We start from the raw sequence: 17,546 nt of genomic DNA on the forward strand, positions 1-17,546 counted from the left end.
GTTTTGAGGCCCAGGGTCCTTCTACAACACAGGGTGAGGTAATAACGCAGCATATGTGGCTCTTGTCATCTCAAATTCAGCTGATATTGTGATTTAATGCTGCACGTTCACAAGCAAAATCGTCAAGGAGAGTCCATTTAATCACTGGGGCTTTTGAGAGTTAATAGGTCGCATATAATCCACCCAGATGGACACATCTGTTTACACCTACACAGTTCTCTAATTCTGGCCTGGCTTTGTTTATTTCTGTCCTATGGTGCAAAGCATGTGCAAGCTTTGTCACGGCTGAATTATCTTAACCCACCAAAGTTTGCATCAGATCTTGAACTCAGTCCTGAAGTCTGGTAACCCACTGATCAGCTCCTCATACCTGCACACAATTTGCCCATTTATTCTGAAGCTCATCACATGCTCCTTGCTTCTTCTCTGTATCTCCACTGATAGATCTGTGTGGATAATACTGAATGTTGTGGTTGTTATCTGCACACACCAGCAGAGTTAAATGAGGATTCTCCTTTTGGGTAAATAGATGAGACAGATTATGACAAGAAAGTTGTGTGAACCACAGAGGAATAGTTGTATCTCTGATACATTCACTCTGAAATTTCTGAGCAAATGTAATTAATTATTTCTTGTTTTCCATTTATTAAAAAAAAAAAAACTTATATCCACACACATTTATATTGCTAAATTATATTGTGGAGAATACTTTTTGCTATAAAAAGGCCTCTGAGCCATCTGATAGAGACTGCCTGTCCTAAAGTCTCCTCATTCAGAGCCTGAGAGTTTCAGATCAATAAAAATGTTCTTCTTTCTCTATGTGGCAGACAAATCAAATGTTATTTAATGGTCAGTTTTCGCCATGTGATTAATGACCACCATGATGCAAAACATCATTCAGAATAAATATATTTTTTATCTTCTCCTCGCATGATTTCAGTCTGAGGATTCCTCTCTTAGATGCAGACCATAATTTCACCATGTAAAAACTTTACATCAGCCTGAAAATGTCAGTGAGCTTTATCCAGCAGAAGCAGGTTGGTTTACAGCCTCCTCTACATCCCCAGCTGCTCTGGATGGATTTAAACCTTGACCTTAAACCTTGAGTTTTTCACTGGCTCTCTGCTGTTCAGACTAGAGTCTTGTTCCTCCAGCTGAGTTCAAATAATTGAGCCTGAAGCAGCGTTTGATTTGAACAAAGTCTCAGAGAGAATTCACTGTGCTGCTGCTGCTGCTGCTGCTGCTGTAGCACACAGAGGGAACAAGATGTTTCAGGTTTTAATGCCACATTTTTCCAACATTTGTGCTTCTTTGTGTTTGGGAATGACAAAAAATACTTTTCCAATGTATTGCCTCATCATTTAAGATGACGGCTGGCCTGGATATCAAGTATTTGACAATAAAGGAGTCGAAAATACAAAATGCTGACACTGAAATATTATGGAACAATTCATATTCATTAGATATATTAATGCATCAGAAATCCAAACCAAAATAGAAAAAAGATCAAAGATGATCTCAGATCTTGACAGCTCAGCAGGATATACTGACATTGATTGACAGAGCCAAGTTTGTATGAAAAAATTTATTTTGGTTATTTTGTTATGTTGTAAATAAAAATCATCTGAAGTTTGTTTTTGTTCTGTAACAAAATGAAATAAATGTCAGCTCCTCCTCCCTCCCTCCAAACCTCTGTATGTATCGATTTCCTTATTGATTTGATGTTTATGCAACTTTTTTAACAGATGAGCTAAACTCAGTCACAGGGGACACTAATGAGCTTGTTTACTTATTTATTTTTCATTTCTGAATCTGCCAGCAGCATTTATCATGATACATGCTGTCACATACAAGCTAAATACAGAGTAACCTGGAGGACAGGTTGGACAAACACGTCTCTGCTGCACCATCATGGATGAGTCTATCCTCAACCAGGCTGAGCATATTTTAATCTGCTGCTGCATTTTGAGACAGTATGAAAATCAACATGTCTGCTTTTATTTTTTCTCAAATGTTGTAATAGCAAAGTGGGATAATGCAGTTTAAAAACACTGGAATGATGCATTTACTTGAGTGTGGACGGCTGAAAAGCATTTAATTCACAGGCCATGATGTTAGAAAACTGAAGGCATGAAAGCCAAAGGACAGGCTTCAGTTTCATTTATGTGATTTTATATCGCTGCCATCTATGACTTGAATGTCAGAGCTCACAATAAATGTATGAATGTTACAGACAAATTAGTGCTTTCAGCAGTTTTACTACTTAACACTACTTGTTGTTCAGTCTGATTGATTCTTTGATTTACGTACACATCACATCCCTGCAGGTGAATGCAAGCAGCTGTGGTCATACAGGAACCTCCACCTGCTCAGAGGTGGATGATATCTGAGTGATTCAAATAGGGATAAACATGTGGATAAAGTCACTCATCACTGTTTAGATCTGCAGATATTTAAGCCATTTAACTAAAGTTTAGACAATGAGATGAAGTGAAAATTATCCTCTTTGAACACAGTAAAGTAAGCTTTGATTCTCTCTATTCCCTGTGCAGATGACGCCTTGTTTGTCATGTTGTGCAGGTTTTTGTCTTCCTGTCTCACCTGCCACCGTGAGTGAGAGTGAGTTTGACTCAGCCACAGCTTGAGTGCAAAAGGGAGTGAAATTTTCACCATGCACACCCATCTATGTCTGCACACTGGGCTGCCAGAGGTGATTAATGCCCTGTGTGTTAAAGACAGGAGGGAGGGGGGGCTGGAGGTTCAGCTCCATCCTGCCCGGTACTGTCCAGCTGTGCAGCAAGCTGCCTCAGACCAGCCGAGAAGTGTCTTTCTAAATGAACACGAGGGTTGTTTGCATGTGAGGCAGAGATCTGCCGTTCCTGCTGCCTCCCTGCAGCACAGAGGAGCAGTCAGCTGCATTGCTGTAACAGGCCACTGAGCAGCACGATTAGCGCACAGGAGCTGCTCCCATCGCTCTTCCACTACATTTGATGCTCCGCTCTCTCGTGTTCAGCCCATATTCATGCAAATAAGAGGTTTATTTTAAATCAGTGAGTAAAGCCTGCGAATTAATGAGGTGAAAAGAGGCTTTTTCTAATGTTGGCTGTGATTCTCACCAGTTTTATAAGGAAGTCTGTGAAGCTTTAATAAGAGAAATAAACGGGTGAAATATCTTCAGGTTCTCTTGTCTTTTTTTTTTTTTTTTAACCAATTAGCAACTCAGTGAAAGTTTAACACTTTCCAAAAACCTTTTTTTAAAACTTCCTTAACATAATTAAAAATCTGAATCCTTCCCTGCTTCTACTTTGTGGCATTTTATATATTTATTTTTACATCTTGTAGGTTACTGCAGTATTCCATGGACTTCTTAAGTCAGATCAAGTTATATTTGTAAAAACAGCAAAAATGTTCTGTGGTTTATAAATAAATTGAGGAATAAGTTAAAAAAACACACAAACAAACAAAAAAAAAAAAAAAAACAGAAGAAGCAGGTTTGATGTTCTGTGTTGTGTTTCAGGGGTGTATTGTCCAGTGAGGTTTATTACGGCTGTGTTTAAAGAAATACCTTTAATATCCCTAATATTTTGTGAGTTTCAGTGGATATTTGATGACATGACCAGTGCTATGAAATATGCTCCACTCCCTAATGAATAGAATCATGACATGAATACATAATATCCCTGTAAATGTACCAATATTGAGGTGTATGGTATGTTTACAGTCATATTTCTGGTTCTATGTTTTTTCTGTTCTATCATCAGGAAGATTTTTAACATTTCATACATCGCAGTGTTTGATAGGATTCTGCATAAACAGCTTTATTCTGGATATTATCTGATTTAACGTGGGGTCAACACAGACAGCTGCAGGATTGTGCTGTACATCTGACTGATTACTTGCTTAAGCTTCGCTGTAAACAGTCCATTTGGCTTCTGTTCCACCACCACTCATTTCAAATGTCTCACGCTTTCATTACGCTGTACCTCATAAATACGCACTGAGGGGGGTTTTAAGACTGTCTGCAGGCCTTTTGCACATATTATATTTCACACTCTGACATTTAAAGTGGGAACTAGGAGGAGGAGGAGGGGCCGGTTTGCAGTTTGCATTGTGGCCATCAGATGGCGCCGAAGAGGCTCCACGATCCCACCGAGAGAGTTGAATGGGATCCCAGTGTGATCTGGCACAGAGGCGGGAGGGGAGCATAGCACAAGTCCTGGAGGAGGGTTCCAGCCAAAACTACTCTGTCGTCCGACTTTCATCGACATTCCTCCGTGTGTCCGGTCCCTGCAGAGAAGAGCCAAACGGTTCGCGGTGCGTAATTACGCACGGCGAGGAGGACGACCGAAACCGTGGAGTTGCTCGCCGCGGACACCCGCGGACAAAGGAAGGCGAGTAGGCTGGAGTACAATAACTGACTTGAGAGGAGAGGAGTACTGTCGGAGGGGGAGACAGGGGGGAATCTGGAGTCGGAAGTGATTTGTCTTGTAGAAATGTAATTTACGTCCAGGATTTCAGGGAAGAGAAGAATCAGTTTGGAGACCGAGGAAGGGGAAAAAAAGGACAAGAAGAAGAGTTAGTGAGTGGAATCTTTCCCCGCAAAAAACAGCATCAGGATCCTCGGAGCATGGGGTAAGTTAGAGATTTGTGTATGAAATGCACTGTTGGTTCACTCCTGCTGTCTGGAAGTGATTTGTTGAAATGGCGAAAAGCTTAAAAAGTGAACTTTGTGGTGACTTGAGGGAATCTTCTGCAGCGTGTTAAAGAGCACCATTTCTTTGATTTAGAGCGTTTTGGAGGAATCGATCAGAATCGGCACTACACATGTGACTGCGTTGTTTTTCTCTGTTTACATCCTGATATATATTACCGAGACAAAATCATATATGTGTAAACCGAGCTTGACCTAGTTTCATCAGAGGTCTGATGTCCGTCACCTGAATGAGCTGTGACCGTAAGAAGGTCGAATTTATATGATGAGAGATTTTGGCTGATTTACATTTTACTGGTTGACTGTTATCTAAACAGGTTTTTCTTTGTTTAAAAACTGATTGTGATATTTTTGTGGACATTTGATAAAACACACAAACAGAGGTCACTCATACATCCTTTAGATGTTGTGATCTCCTCTGTTCCTCTGTTGTTTGCATCAGCTGCACACACACACACACACACACACACACACACACCAGTCAGACAGACCCGAGCCTGGAGCTTGGACCTCTTCCAGGCCGATTGTTGTGCTCAGGGATTCTGGGGTTGGTTTGCTTTGGGAAGCTCCTGGTGTCAAGCTGTGTTCAGTCTCATTAACTGTGGCTGTGTGTGTGTTGAATTATACATTCAGGTTTTCAGCTTGGTTCAAACACACCTGAACCCTCCTCACATTACCAGAGTCCGTGCTGTCAGCCTCCTCTCCCGGTGACAGTTAAGTGACACTAAAATTGAGACGCTTCTCAAATGACTGTCAGAGCGCAATATGTGGGTATCACCAATGCTCTGTTGTCTCTATTAGGGTTTGTTTCATTAGGATCTTTAACAGCTGCATCCCAGATCAGTGGGTGGACCCCTCACAGGACACCCAGGTCTGTGGTGGTAAGGCCAGGCCACATTCATGGTGTGTTCAGGGGGTCCTTCAAACAGCAGTTGGACAATTAGCAAACTCCTTGGTCTCCGCCTGGTTCCATGTTTCTAATGTACAAGGACTGAAGAACTTTAAGACAAACTGTTTTAGAGGTGACTGCACACAGCTCCTTAACACCTGAGCTCCCAACTCTCAGTGGTCACTCTTTTTAACAAATGGGTCCTTGAAAAACTTCGCTCAAAGATTTAACCTTCTATTGATTCTCTGTTATATTGTACCACCTATGTACAGTATGTTTGGAGACTTTGAGACACACTGCACAGAGTCAGAGCAATGACATCTGTAAATGTGGATGTGACAGACCAAGTTACAGTGGTGGGTGACAAATTAAAGGGAAAAACCCTCGAAGTGGAGAAACAGGATGACAATGCCCCACATCCACACGGTGCGAATCATATGCGGTGGCCTTCGCAGTCACATCGTCTAATGCAGAAATGAGGAAATATCTTTAGGAGGAGAGGTTTTCCATCTCTCCAGCTGAGTCCAGAGACTTGTAGAATCAATGCAAAGGAGCACTGAACCTGTTCTGGTGGCTCGTGTTGGTCCAACACCTTTCCAAGACACTTTCTGTTGGTTTTTTTCCTTTAACTTGTCGCCCGTCTGTATCTGAGTCAGACTGGCACTGGGCCACAGGCAGAAAGCTTCAGGCACACTATGCCCTTTCACGTGATGTCAGCAGCACATCAGCAGTAATGTAGACCTGCTGTGCAACATCTGTAATAGTAAGAAAGCTTGCAAGTTTGACAGCAGGCTTGAAGCAAACAACTGGTCTTTTTTTTCAGATGTCAGATTTTTGATGAATTTCATAGTGTTGGCACCCTGAGTGAGCATATCAACTCTGCATCACTGTCTGCGTCATAGAGGCAGCAGAGTCCAATTACCTTGCCCAAATAAAAATCAGAGAGGACCTGGATTTAGTTGAAGGGCCACCCTGCGCAGTCAGACAGGAACCTGCTACTTACACAGAGACAGCCTGCAGCTCTTCTACCCTCTTGACAGAAGTGAACACCAGGAAGAGGAGCCTTGATTAACAGCCACTTCAAGTCCATAAACAAAATGAGTGTTAGGTGCGCAGGTGCTCTCACACTGTGTACATCTTGTCTTCAAGTACTTATCCATGTCACGTGAGCCCTTGAATGTCTGTATACAAAGTGAATATGTAATTTGATGGAGAGACAATCTTGATATAAACAGAAATTCTTAATATTTCCTTAACAGGCTGCTGACAAAACAAAATGTAGTTCATCTCTGGCTTCCATTATTTACACAACCTGAAGAAGCTTTTTCATTCACCCACTTCAGTTTTATATTTGGTAGTTATTTCATGGTGCATTCAGGGCCACTTGAATGCACCATGAAACAAATGAATAGTGTGCAATTGATTATGTGGTGCTAAGGGCAGAAAATGATACATAAGTTGTGTTCTCCTCATCTGTTCATACAAAAGCTCCTTTTCTTGGCTACATTTGGAGGAGCCCCTGGACTGAGGGAGACTTCCTGACTCTTTATCACAATCAGTATTTGGGTGTATTAATGAGGCAGTTTAACAGCTTCCAGTATGACTGGTATGTTAAGGTGCCATTTTTGAGTAGAGCTGTGATTTAAGTGTTATTCTTTGCATTGCATGATTAGTGTTTATATTGAAATTACCTATTTCTATGTGTACCATATGATGATCACAAAGTCATCAAAGCAATGCTGCGATTCAGTGTAACTTTTCTAAAGGTGCTGTGTGTACGTTTTTTGATATTGCCACATAGCCAACGTTAGCATTAACAGCTGTTTACTCACCAGTTTATTCCTAATGTTAACTCTTGTTCTGCTTCTATTTCAATCACTTCTTTTCTTCTACTAAAGCTAGCATGCTAACTAGCTAGCCCTGTCCTGTTGTGTCTCTCATAATACCACTTTGTGATAGTGAATCTGCTCTCAGTCAAAGGGTGTATTCTAACTTCTTGTAAATGCAATGATGCCTGAAGCTTGTGGTAAGTAAACAGCTGCTAATGCTAACATTGGCTAAAAAAAAACAAACTTACATACGGCACCTTTAATGCAGGATTTTTCAATCCTGACCTAAACTGGGTTGTTTTTTAACCAACTGGACGTATGTGATGTGCAGCTGTTCTGCGTAGAAACCTTTCACTTACTCAGATACTCAGTACTAAATAACTCAGTTAAGGGAAAAACTGGATTGGGGCATCTCTAAATAATACCTGACAACCTCCACAGATACGTTGTTTCACCTTGTAACTTGGATCCTCTTTCCTCTTGTCCTGCTGCAGAGGAGTTGTCTACGAGCTGTAAAATGTACCCGCTACACCGAGAGAGGTACAAACACGCTGTTGTGTCTGTGTTGTGGCTCTGCATGTCAGGGATGGGCGATACCGCAAGTTTAGATTTTGATCTCCTACTAAATAATGCTGAGCATCAGATCACTGTTATTGATACCTGTGCTGAACATCAGCAAAAATGTGCTGAAATGCCAGCAAAGACTTGGGTATTTATTCATAATTGATTAGTTAGTGTGGTGGATATAGATGTCATTTGGCTAAAGTTACAAGGAAAGTGTAAAACTTATTAAATATTAACGTAGGAACCACTATAAATTTCAAATATGGCTGCTTTTAATGCAAAGTCAACATTATATCAAGAAACTGACAAAGAACCTTTGTGCATAAATACTCAAAAGTACAACACAAAGATCTGTACTATTGATACTTTGGGGATCAATCCGCCCATCCCTACTTCATCAATCATTTATTTGCTTCCAAACAAAATCCACCCTCATCATGTCCCCATAATGTTTATGTAACTATACTGTTAACTGTGAGATCTGATGCACAGAGTGGAGGTTTAATGCTTGTCATGATGTGCAGATGTTGTCAGCACGAAATCCTCTTACTGTCGTCGCCTGGTGTCTCCGTCATCATATCGTTCTCCTGTCAGTCGCTCCATTACAGCTCAACTGTTCCATGTGCTTTTGGATTGTTTAAACTGTGGTTAATCTTGGTATGCTTTGCATGTTCCTAAAATAGCTACAGCTGTCAAACATGCAGCAGAGTTTCAGTTTTGTGCTGTAAAATGCATCTTTTAGCCATGTTTTTAAGCCATGCTGTGTTTGAGTATCATATTAACTGAAAGAACTTTCTTTATTCACATTTCTGTCTGACTGGTGATTGGTCAGTTGGGCGGTCCAGAAGCCACAGCCACCTCAGCACATTCACTGAGAAATACTGGCGTCTCTCTTCAAGGGAGAGGGAGAACACTTACCTGCACCTATTCAGATAATGTTTAAGTAATTTTAAGCAAAATGTCAAATATTCTTTCATGTCAGCTTATCACATATGACATTAAACTGGATATGTTTGGGATGTGAGCAGTTGTTCAGATTAAACATGTTATTTGAGCACAATTTGTGGGCTGCAGGAAGTTACAATGGGCTTTTTCCACTTTTTAAAGGCATTTCATTAACAAGAAAAACTGCTAAACCGGTCGTAAAAGTCACCAAATCAAGCAAGAATGTTACTAATTTGGCAATGCTGGCTACAGTCAACAGCCGGTTAGTGTATCTTAGGTTAAAGACTGGAAACAGGGAGAAGCAGCCAGTTTGGCTCTGTTCAAAGTGCAGAAATACACCAACAAACACCTTTGAGGCTCGCTAATACAACACATTTCATCTTGAATAACTTATACTAGAAATATAAAAAACCTCAAAATCTGTTGTTTTAGGTGCAACTGACATGTTCTAACTACTTCTTGACTACTTCTTGACTACTTCTTTTCATCACCAAATTCCCCTTAAAACCACAAAATCATCAGTTTTACAGTCATGTTTTTATATGTGTCAAACAAATGATTTGTGACATGTTAATTAGTGAACATTTTAGAGGTTTTGTTTGGCCTGTTCTTGTAATTTAAGCTGTCTCCTAGCAGATGAACCTATAGTTGTTTCCATGCTTCCAAAATGAACGTTGATCTATTCCCTCAGCTCTGAGGATTGCGGTAAACTCACTTGTTACAGCTGTAAGTCAAAATATGATAATTGCCTACATAGTTACCATAGAGCCATATGGGAGGATGAAGATATTCCATATCATCTCATTTCCTCTCAAAATCTGCTGTAACGTCACAGTGGAGTCTCCCTCTACAGCACAGAGGACGTCTAAGTTTGGTTTCACTGGGAACATAATCAGTTAATCTGCAGCATGATACCATAAAAACTGTTCAGCGTCTGCGTCCTCCCACTGGCCAAGGAGAAACCAGCTGCTCTGTCGGGGGAAGAGCTTCTTAATTGCTGTTTTTGAAGACATCTGCAACTGCATGAATAAACACTCATCTCTCTTTCTGTACACTTCATTTCACCACGTTTTATCAGCGTGAGGGTGAATATTATTGCCGGCAGAGGACTGAGATGAAACATCAGCTCGCTCTCTCTCTCTCTGTCTCTCCCTGACCTTCATACCCTGAATACAGAAAACACTCTGGCTTTGTGTCACCTTCACAGTGTGAGACAGCACTAAGTTATCAGACTCCTGAAAGAGGAGCTGACCTTCAGATAAGTGAAGTGCTGTGCTGTGCTGTGATGTGCTGTCGTTTTGCACAACCAGAGCTCACTTTCAGAAGTGTCTTCAAGTGTTTTTGCAGTTTAAAGCTCATGGTCATGCATTCTTATAAATCAGAAGACCAGAGAGATGTTTGGTGAGTTGGTCAACATCTTTGGATCAAAGAGAGCGTAAAACTGGCGACCGTAATCCTTGTTTAACTCCCATGCTTTCCTCACTCTCTGCCAGCATAGGAAACTTGGACAGTGCATATGTTGGGTTGTGGTTTGTGCAGATATGGTGACTTGTCGAGCAGCTACAGTATGAGTTAGCGTTTCCCCTTGCTGTGCTATTTTGGTATGTAGTTGTAACGTGTCATGTTGCCGGACTGGACCAGACACTTTCGCTGGCTCAGGAATGTGGACATGAGGCCACTGGCTCTCGGAGGTCAGAGGAAGCGGACCCTTAAAGGAGAAATTCTTTCAGAGGAACAAAGAGAAACTGCCAAAAAGAAAAGCAGAAAGCTTTCCTGCAAAAGCCGAAAGTCCCTGGGGGCTGTAAAACCACGTTAGGAGTTCCAGTTGTGTGTTGTCTTAATGCACAGATGGTGAAAAATGATGCTCTGCTGAAGCACTCAGCTGCCGCTCTCATTTAGACTGAATTTAACTCCTTTCAGATGGATGCAGAAAGCAGGACGAAACACAGGCTTATTGGTCAACACTTGCTATTCAACCTGACAGGCTAAACATGAGTTTTTTATGATGACTGCACAAATATTTTTTACTCTACTCAATTGGAGAGATACTTGAATCTGTGTGATATGATGTGAGTTGTTTCATAAATTGTTCATGACATAACTAAAAAATAGAAATGAAATAAAGTTACCTCAGACTATGTGCGGCCTTCACAATGTTACAGCTCCAGTGTAGCATCAATATTGCAAAGCTGGCGGCTCAGTTAAAAGATCACGTCTCATTTTTTCTGAGTTTGTCTTAAAGCTGTACTCACATGTCCACGTTTACATTAAAACTTTCGGTCTCTTGTTACACTGGCCGTGTAGAGATCCCTTCCTAAAGTGATTTTGATGTAAGTAATGAGGGAGAAGTCCTTAAGAAGACAGTCCTTGTTCTTTGGAAAATGAAAGTTATCTTCCAAAGTTAGTCTTACAGTACAATATTCCATCTTTGTGTTGCTCTCTCTCCACTGCAGTTCATCAAGGAAACACTGTCTGTGGGAAAGAAGGGAGGAATTTTTGTACTTAAGACTTAACCATAGATAACACCCATTTGATACAATAAAGTCTGACTCAAACTTTCAGATCCATTCATGCAGAGAGGGCTGTGGGTTTTATAATGAACATCATTAGTGGGCTAACTTGGCTTTGGGCACCAAATATATTTAATTTACAGTGATCTAAATCCAGGACGAGCAACAAATCATCACCTTTGAGAAGCAGGGACCAGTGATTGTTTGGTGTTTTTGCTTGATGAATGACTTCAACTTTGGGTTGTGATGATTCTCCAAACCCCAGATTTGCTTGAGACATTACATTTTGTTTATTTGTTTGTGTTGGTTTTGTTGGTATTTGTGCTGAGTCACTCGATCATGATTGAACAGTTACGTGGCGCACTATATACTTTGGTGATTTACATGTTGCAGCAGTTGATTGTGCAACAGAAAATTGAGATTGTGGTTTTGGTCTCAGTTTCAAAAATGGTTACACCTCCATGTAAAAGATAAATATTCCATCAAAATATTTCATCATTTTGCTGTTTGACTAATTGATTTATCAATTAATTGTTTTAGCTGTACATTAAATACAGAGCTTGTGAGTGAAAGATGTATTACAGCCAACTAGAAGCTTGAGCTTGACCTTGGAATAACATTATATTTAGATTATGAGCATAAAACTTTTCTTTTTTCAGTGGGAGAAGTGATACTGCACAGTACGTGGTTCATTTACATGGTCACATAACACTACAGATGTAAGTTGATCTGACTTTTTTTGTCACTGCTTCTTTGGCACAAGGACAGTTCAGCCAACCACGTTATTTTTCATTTCTCTGAAGATGCAAGGAAGTAAAAGTCGCAGTAATTTAAATGTCTACAAATCTCTCAGGTAAAAAGCTGAAGAGTGAAATAAGAGAGAAACAGGAAGTGGAAACCCAGCTGTATTGAAGGTCATTTGCGTATATCTTTATATGGGATGTTTCATGCTCACACTTTGACCTTTTATTTAACCTCTTTACTTATCAGACCTGCTGCGTGATATCTGATTTGCCATTTCAGGTGTGAGACATTGGCTTTTAAGTACAACCAACTGACTTTTTGGCAGTGGGTTTTACAGCCCCCGCCCCCCCCTCGGCTATTTACAGCCCGCAGAGGTTATAGGCTCCATTATACTGGCAGATCAAGGAGTATTTTCTCAACTACCGAAGCGACTGGTCGCGTCTGACTGCAGGGCCAGACAGGAGGGTGCAGCCTTTGTTTCACAGATCAGAGATTCTGGGTGGAGAATGGGTGCTTAGGTTAAGGAGAGAGATGAAGAGAGCAGCAAGGGAGGATTAAAAAGTGATGACTTGGGGCGAAGCCACACAGCACAGCCATGGTGTGTGTCAGTGTGTGTGAAGGCAGCGAGACGATGAATAAGAAGTACATTTTTGAATTCTACAGAGAGCCACTGAGCATTTTCTTGAAGTCTGTCAAGAATAGAGATGGGGATATTTAAAGTTGGATATGAGATTTTCTGTATATCATTTTGTAGTCATTCTTTATTTTGCTTATATATATATATATGTTTATAGAAACTGTATATGGCCCCTGCAGAACTTTGGCCTCAACATCATGGAGTCAGTGTAGAATTTCACAAAGTGGCAGAAGACAATGAGACAGGAAAACTGTGTCAAGTTCTCCAAGATGCTTGGAAAAACCTACCTGCCAAGTACCTTGAACAACTGAGGGAACTGATGCTATTTAAAGCCAAAGGATGGTCACAGCAAATTGATTTGACTGAGTTTTTTCCTGCAATTTTTATGATTGTGGCATTATTTTTGAGAGCATCCTCCCTTAACTCTTAGAGTCTAAAGCTGACTTTTGTATATATGTGCTGTTGGACATGAATGACTGCACTGCAGGAACTGAGGGGCTTTGTGTGATGCTCAGGGGCATGTCAGCACTGTATGGGGGGGTTGAAAGTGACAGTTTTTGTGCTGATTTTATCCTTCAAAGAGTTTGTCCCACTATGAAGTTGCCAGGGCTTTCTGGCTAACTTTTTGAGCCCTTTATGAACACTGTCACGTCATTTATGACCAACAGAATATGGGCAACCTGATCTTATTTTTATTAACGCACACCACATCTGAAAGTATTCTAATTTAATTATTTTCTTTTACATGCTGTTTGGTCATAAATGCCATCACTCACATGTGATTAACTTTAGTTATGAAACTCTGTTCAATCTGCATTATTTAACTCACCACAGACAGAAATAAGTATAGATGGAGCTGACATTAAAGGTCTTCACAGGTCTGATTTGATTCTGGTTTCGAGTCTGTGTTTCAGTATCTGTAATACCCAAGTGGATTCAAGTGAGCTTGCTATCAGCTCTGATCACATGGTGTGACATAATCATCTGGGAGAAAATGTGTTCTTGAGGCGGGCAGGAGAGTGTGAACTGTGAACTGCCAGGAGAATGACATGTAGGCATTAGTGCACTTTTGAACGTGGGGGTAAGTCAGGCTGCCGTCTTTCTCTTAGGGTCTGTTATGGCCGACCACATGTCTAATTATTCTGGGGTCTGTTCCAGTCGAGTCTGGCTTGTCCTCTTGTCCTTGTCAGAGCTGATCTCTTGTTTTTTTATAAATTAAATTATGGCTATTGGGTTCAGGTAGGATTTCAGGGACCCATTTTAGAGCAGGTCTACATTTCTGAATCTCATTAAAACTAGAGCTGCATAGATTAGTCCATCAACAGAAAATTAATCAGTTGTTTCAGTCATTTTGCTTCTCAGTTTGAAAATGTACTGCTTCTCTTTGTCAAATATCATAGTAAGGTGAATATCTTTTTTTTAAACATTTGAAGATGTCAGCATAAATATTCTCTCGCTATTTTGTTTGACATTTTATAGACCATTGATAGATTTCAAGTTATATTTCCCACTTTGTTGGCTCCTTCATGTGTCCTCTGCTTCTGATTGTCATGCTGCTTTCAATTCAGGTTGAAAATCTGAATTAAAATAAATGTTTCAATTGATACAACAGCAGCAAGAGTGATATCAAACACTGGCATCCTGTCCATGATAGATGGTGATGGAGGAGGAGATTGAAAAATGGTTGCCTTGACTTGGTTAAACTCAGCACGTGACTTTCTTACATCACTGTCAGTATAAGAGATGTGATTTCTCTCCAGGAGGTAATGAACCGTTATCAAGTATGTCCAGGCAGTAATTTGAAACAGAGCACGAAGGCCTGCAGTGAATGCAGGCCACATAGTTCAGAGGAGGTGTGGTAAAGCCTTCTTGTTCTCTGATGGCTCCGTGTAGAAAGCTCAGCCCTCCTACTGTCTGTTTTCCAGCTCGTCCAGATGGAGCTATCATAGAAGTCCCTCTGTTTATGGCCTTTGCTGCAGGATGCAGCCAAATACCGTTGTAATATTTTCCTGTCCCTGGGAGGAATTATTTCATCTGTATGAATGTGAAGCTAAGAAAGAGCTTGCATGCTCAGCAGAAGCCTTTCCAGGAGACAGACTGGAGGAGGAAAAGCGTTGTTTGTTTTGCTCAGTCGGACATTTCATCCCCATATGTACACCCATATCCTCGAAATACATCTGAATGCTTCAAGACAATTAATTTATCATGAGGGTGGGGCGTGGCTAATGGCCACAGGGCTGCGTGCCTCCTCCTCTATGTAGTGTCATTGCTGCGCTTTTATGGGGGATGTGGAGGACAGTTAGTGGGATTAAAGAAAACTTTAAAACTTCAGTGATCAGCTCAGACTCAGCTCCTTTACTCTTCCATCCTGTGACAATGGCAGAATTTTAAGTAAAGGTTTTCTTAAGGCAAAGTTTCAGAAGTATCGTTGAGGGAGAGCGTAGTTTTTAAGCCGCCAGTTGGCACCACATCAAAATCATCTGATGATCCAGCAGTGACATTCCCCTGCGACAGACTGCTGAAGACTTGTGTGGTGCATGAATACAAAGACGTGAAGAAAAGAAGATAAAATGTCCCAGAAAGGCTTGAAAAGTGGTTGTGCCCGTAGAGGTTTGAACCATACTTGAGGATTCATTCCTGTTCCCCCGATAGCCTGCCTGCCTGGGCTCAGATCCCAGCAGAGCTTTCTCTCCTGTGTCTCTCAGGTTTCACCTGTCTGTCTTTGTCTGTCTCCTCCACTCTGACCCTGAATACAAATAAAAAGAAATCCCAAGGAGAATGTACTTGCCGTTCTTCATAAATGAAAAAGCGGTTTTGTAAGAGACTGTTGTGTCAGAGTTTCTTTAAGAAAACCAGCTCTCTAAAGCTTCTCAGGTAACTCAGTTTAGTTTCTGTAGATTAGACACAAAAAATGTAGGCAGATGTTTTAAAATATATATATATATTTTTGACTTTTCAACCTAAAATAAGGTGCTCTATATATACGTTTTTGTTATGGCTACATAGCTAACGTTAGCATTACCAGCTGTTCACTTACCAGTCTGGAAGAAGCGTTGCAGTGCAGTTCTGCATCAAACTTCATTCCTTTACTCTCCAAGAGATGTCTCCAGTGGTGGAACGCAAAATGAAAAAGGGAAGGAAACACCTCCACTTTTCTCTGGTTCACTTCCTTTCTTTGCCGCTGGACATGGTTTCTTACCAGGACTGGGTGGTGGTGATGGTGATAATAATGGTCACTATCTTCAGCCATTGTTACATTTACAAGAGGTTAGAATACACCCCCTGATTGGAGCTACTTCTTCATCCTGTCATTTTGGACTGAGAGCAGCCCGGATGCTACAGTGACTGACTGTCACAAAGTGGTATTACGAGCTGGTTAGCATGCTAAAAGAAGAATAAAAGAAGTGATAGGAACAGGCGTTGCTTCTCACCACTGGAGACAGCTCTTGGTGAGTAAAGTAATGAAGTTTGATGCTGAACTCACAACTTTTCTTCTAGACTGGTGAGTAAACAGCTGTTGTAGCAATAGCAAAAACATGCATATAGCACCTTTACACTACACACTTCATCTCAACTTCTTCAGAGTTTGTTGCTTTTCTTTGTTTTATGAAATGTGACTTTTAAAGATGTGACTTTGGCCTCTGGGAATCATGGCAGACTCTGGTTTTCTTCACTATTTGCTGGCATTTCTAAGACCATGAAATCATCGAATTATGGAGAAAATAATGGACAAATCTAGTATGAAGATCATTGTCAGCTGCAGCTCTAATTCTGATAAAAAATGATTTGATAAGAACTCAGTGTGAGGACATAGTTGGCTGGGACACTTGTGACCAGTGTGTTTAACTTGACGTGACTTTTTAGTTAAGGGCAAATATTTTGAATTATGAAATACCTCCACATTTACTTTGATAGACAAATTGGTGTTCTTAAACCATAGGAAGAGTGCTAATGAAAAACACCTGTATCTGAAACAGAACAAGGCACAAAGGGAAATTTTTATATATGGCTTGTTATTACTCTCATCGTGCTTTAATAGTATTGGTAAAGAGAATGATTTCTGAGTGGACAGGTACCACAGTTGCCTCTCATTTTCAGTGGATTTTACTTTAGTATCTGGTGGTACGTTCTTTTTGCATTATACATATAATATACACATAGATTACACCTTGAAAAACATGTTGTTGTCTCTCTGACCTGTTTAATTACTGAACTGTAATCTGAGCAGAGTTCTCCCTCTACTCATGCATGGATGAATCACAGTCAGTGTGTATGAAGGAGGGGGAGGGGTGGGCGGATGTATGTATGTATAACCTGGAATAGATTAACAATAATTGATCCAGATGATCCCTCACTGGATTCAGGCCCATGGGTCACAGCAGGAGGTGAGTGCCCCTCAGCAGGCTGCTGCACAGTCACAAAGCAGCAGTGGTAGACAGCAACTATGTCTATTTACTCAACTGGTTATACTTCTGTTTTATACTACTTTCTGCTTCTTTTAACTCATAATACATTTCAGTGGGAAATAGTGTACTAAATAGAGAGCTAGAATTTACACACATGCGGTATGATTAATCTATGAAATACAGCGGTGCAATAAAGCACATAGATTAAAGTACCCAGCAGAATATAAATGAGTTAAAATTAGCTCCACTTTAACCAGCTACAAATTAAGATTCTGCGTATTTGTTAATACATCAGTAAAAAATAGATTGTT

The 17,546-nt window shown here is 40.6% G+C and overlaps 1 protein-coding gene across 1 annotated transcript in view; it reads left to right on the forward strand.

The window, feature by feature from the left end:
- Positions 1–4,147: 4,147 nt before the first annotated feature.
- The window catches only part of LOC108902769 (homer scaffold protein 3), a 49,115-nt gene continuing 35,716 nt past the window's right edge, over positions 4,148–17,546 (forward strand). Inside the window, exons 1-2 of the mRNA XM_051077159.1 lie at positions 4,148–4,632; positions 7,924–7,969. Of these exons, the coding sequence (XP_050933116.1) occupies positions 7,947–7,969 (23 nt within the window). The 5' untranslated portion in view covers positions 4,148–4,632; positions 7,924–7,946. The remainder of the gene's footprint in view (positions 4,633–7,923; positions 7,970–17,546) is intronic.

The sequence above is a fragment of the Lates calcarifer genome, linkage group LG17 (assembly GCF_001640805.2).
Source record: "Lates calcarifer isolate ASB-BC8 linkage group LG17, TLL_Latcal_v3, whole genome shotgun sequence".
Lineage (NCBI taxonomy): Eukaryota > Metazoa > Chordata > Actinopteri > Centropomidae > Lates > Lates calcarifer.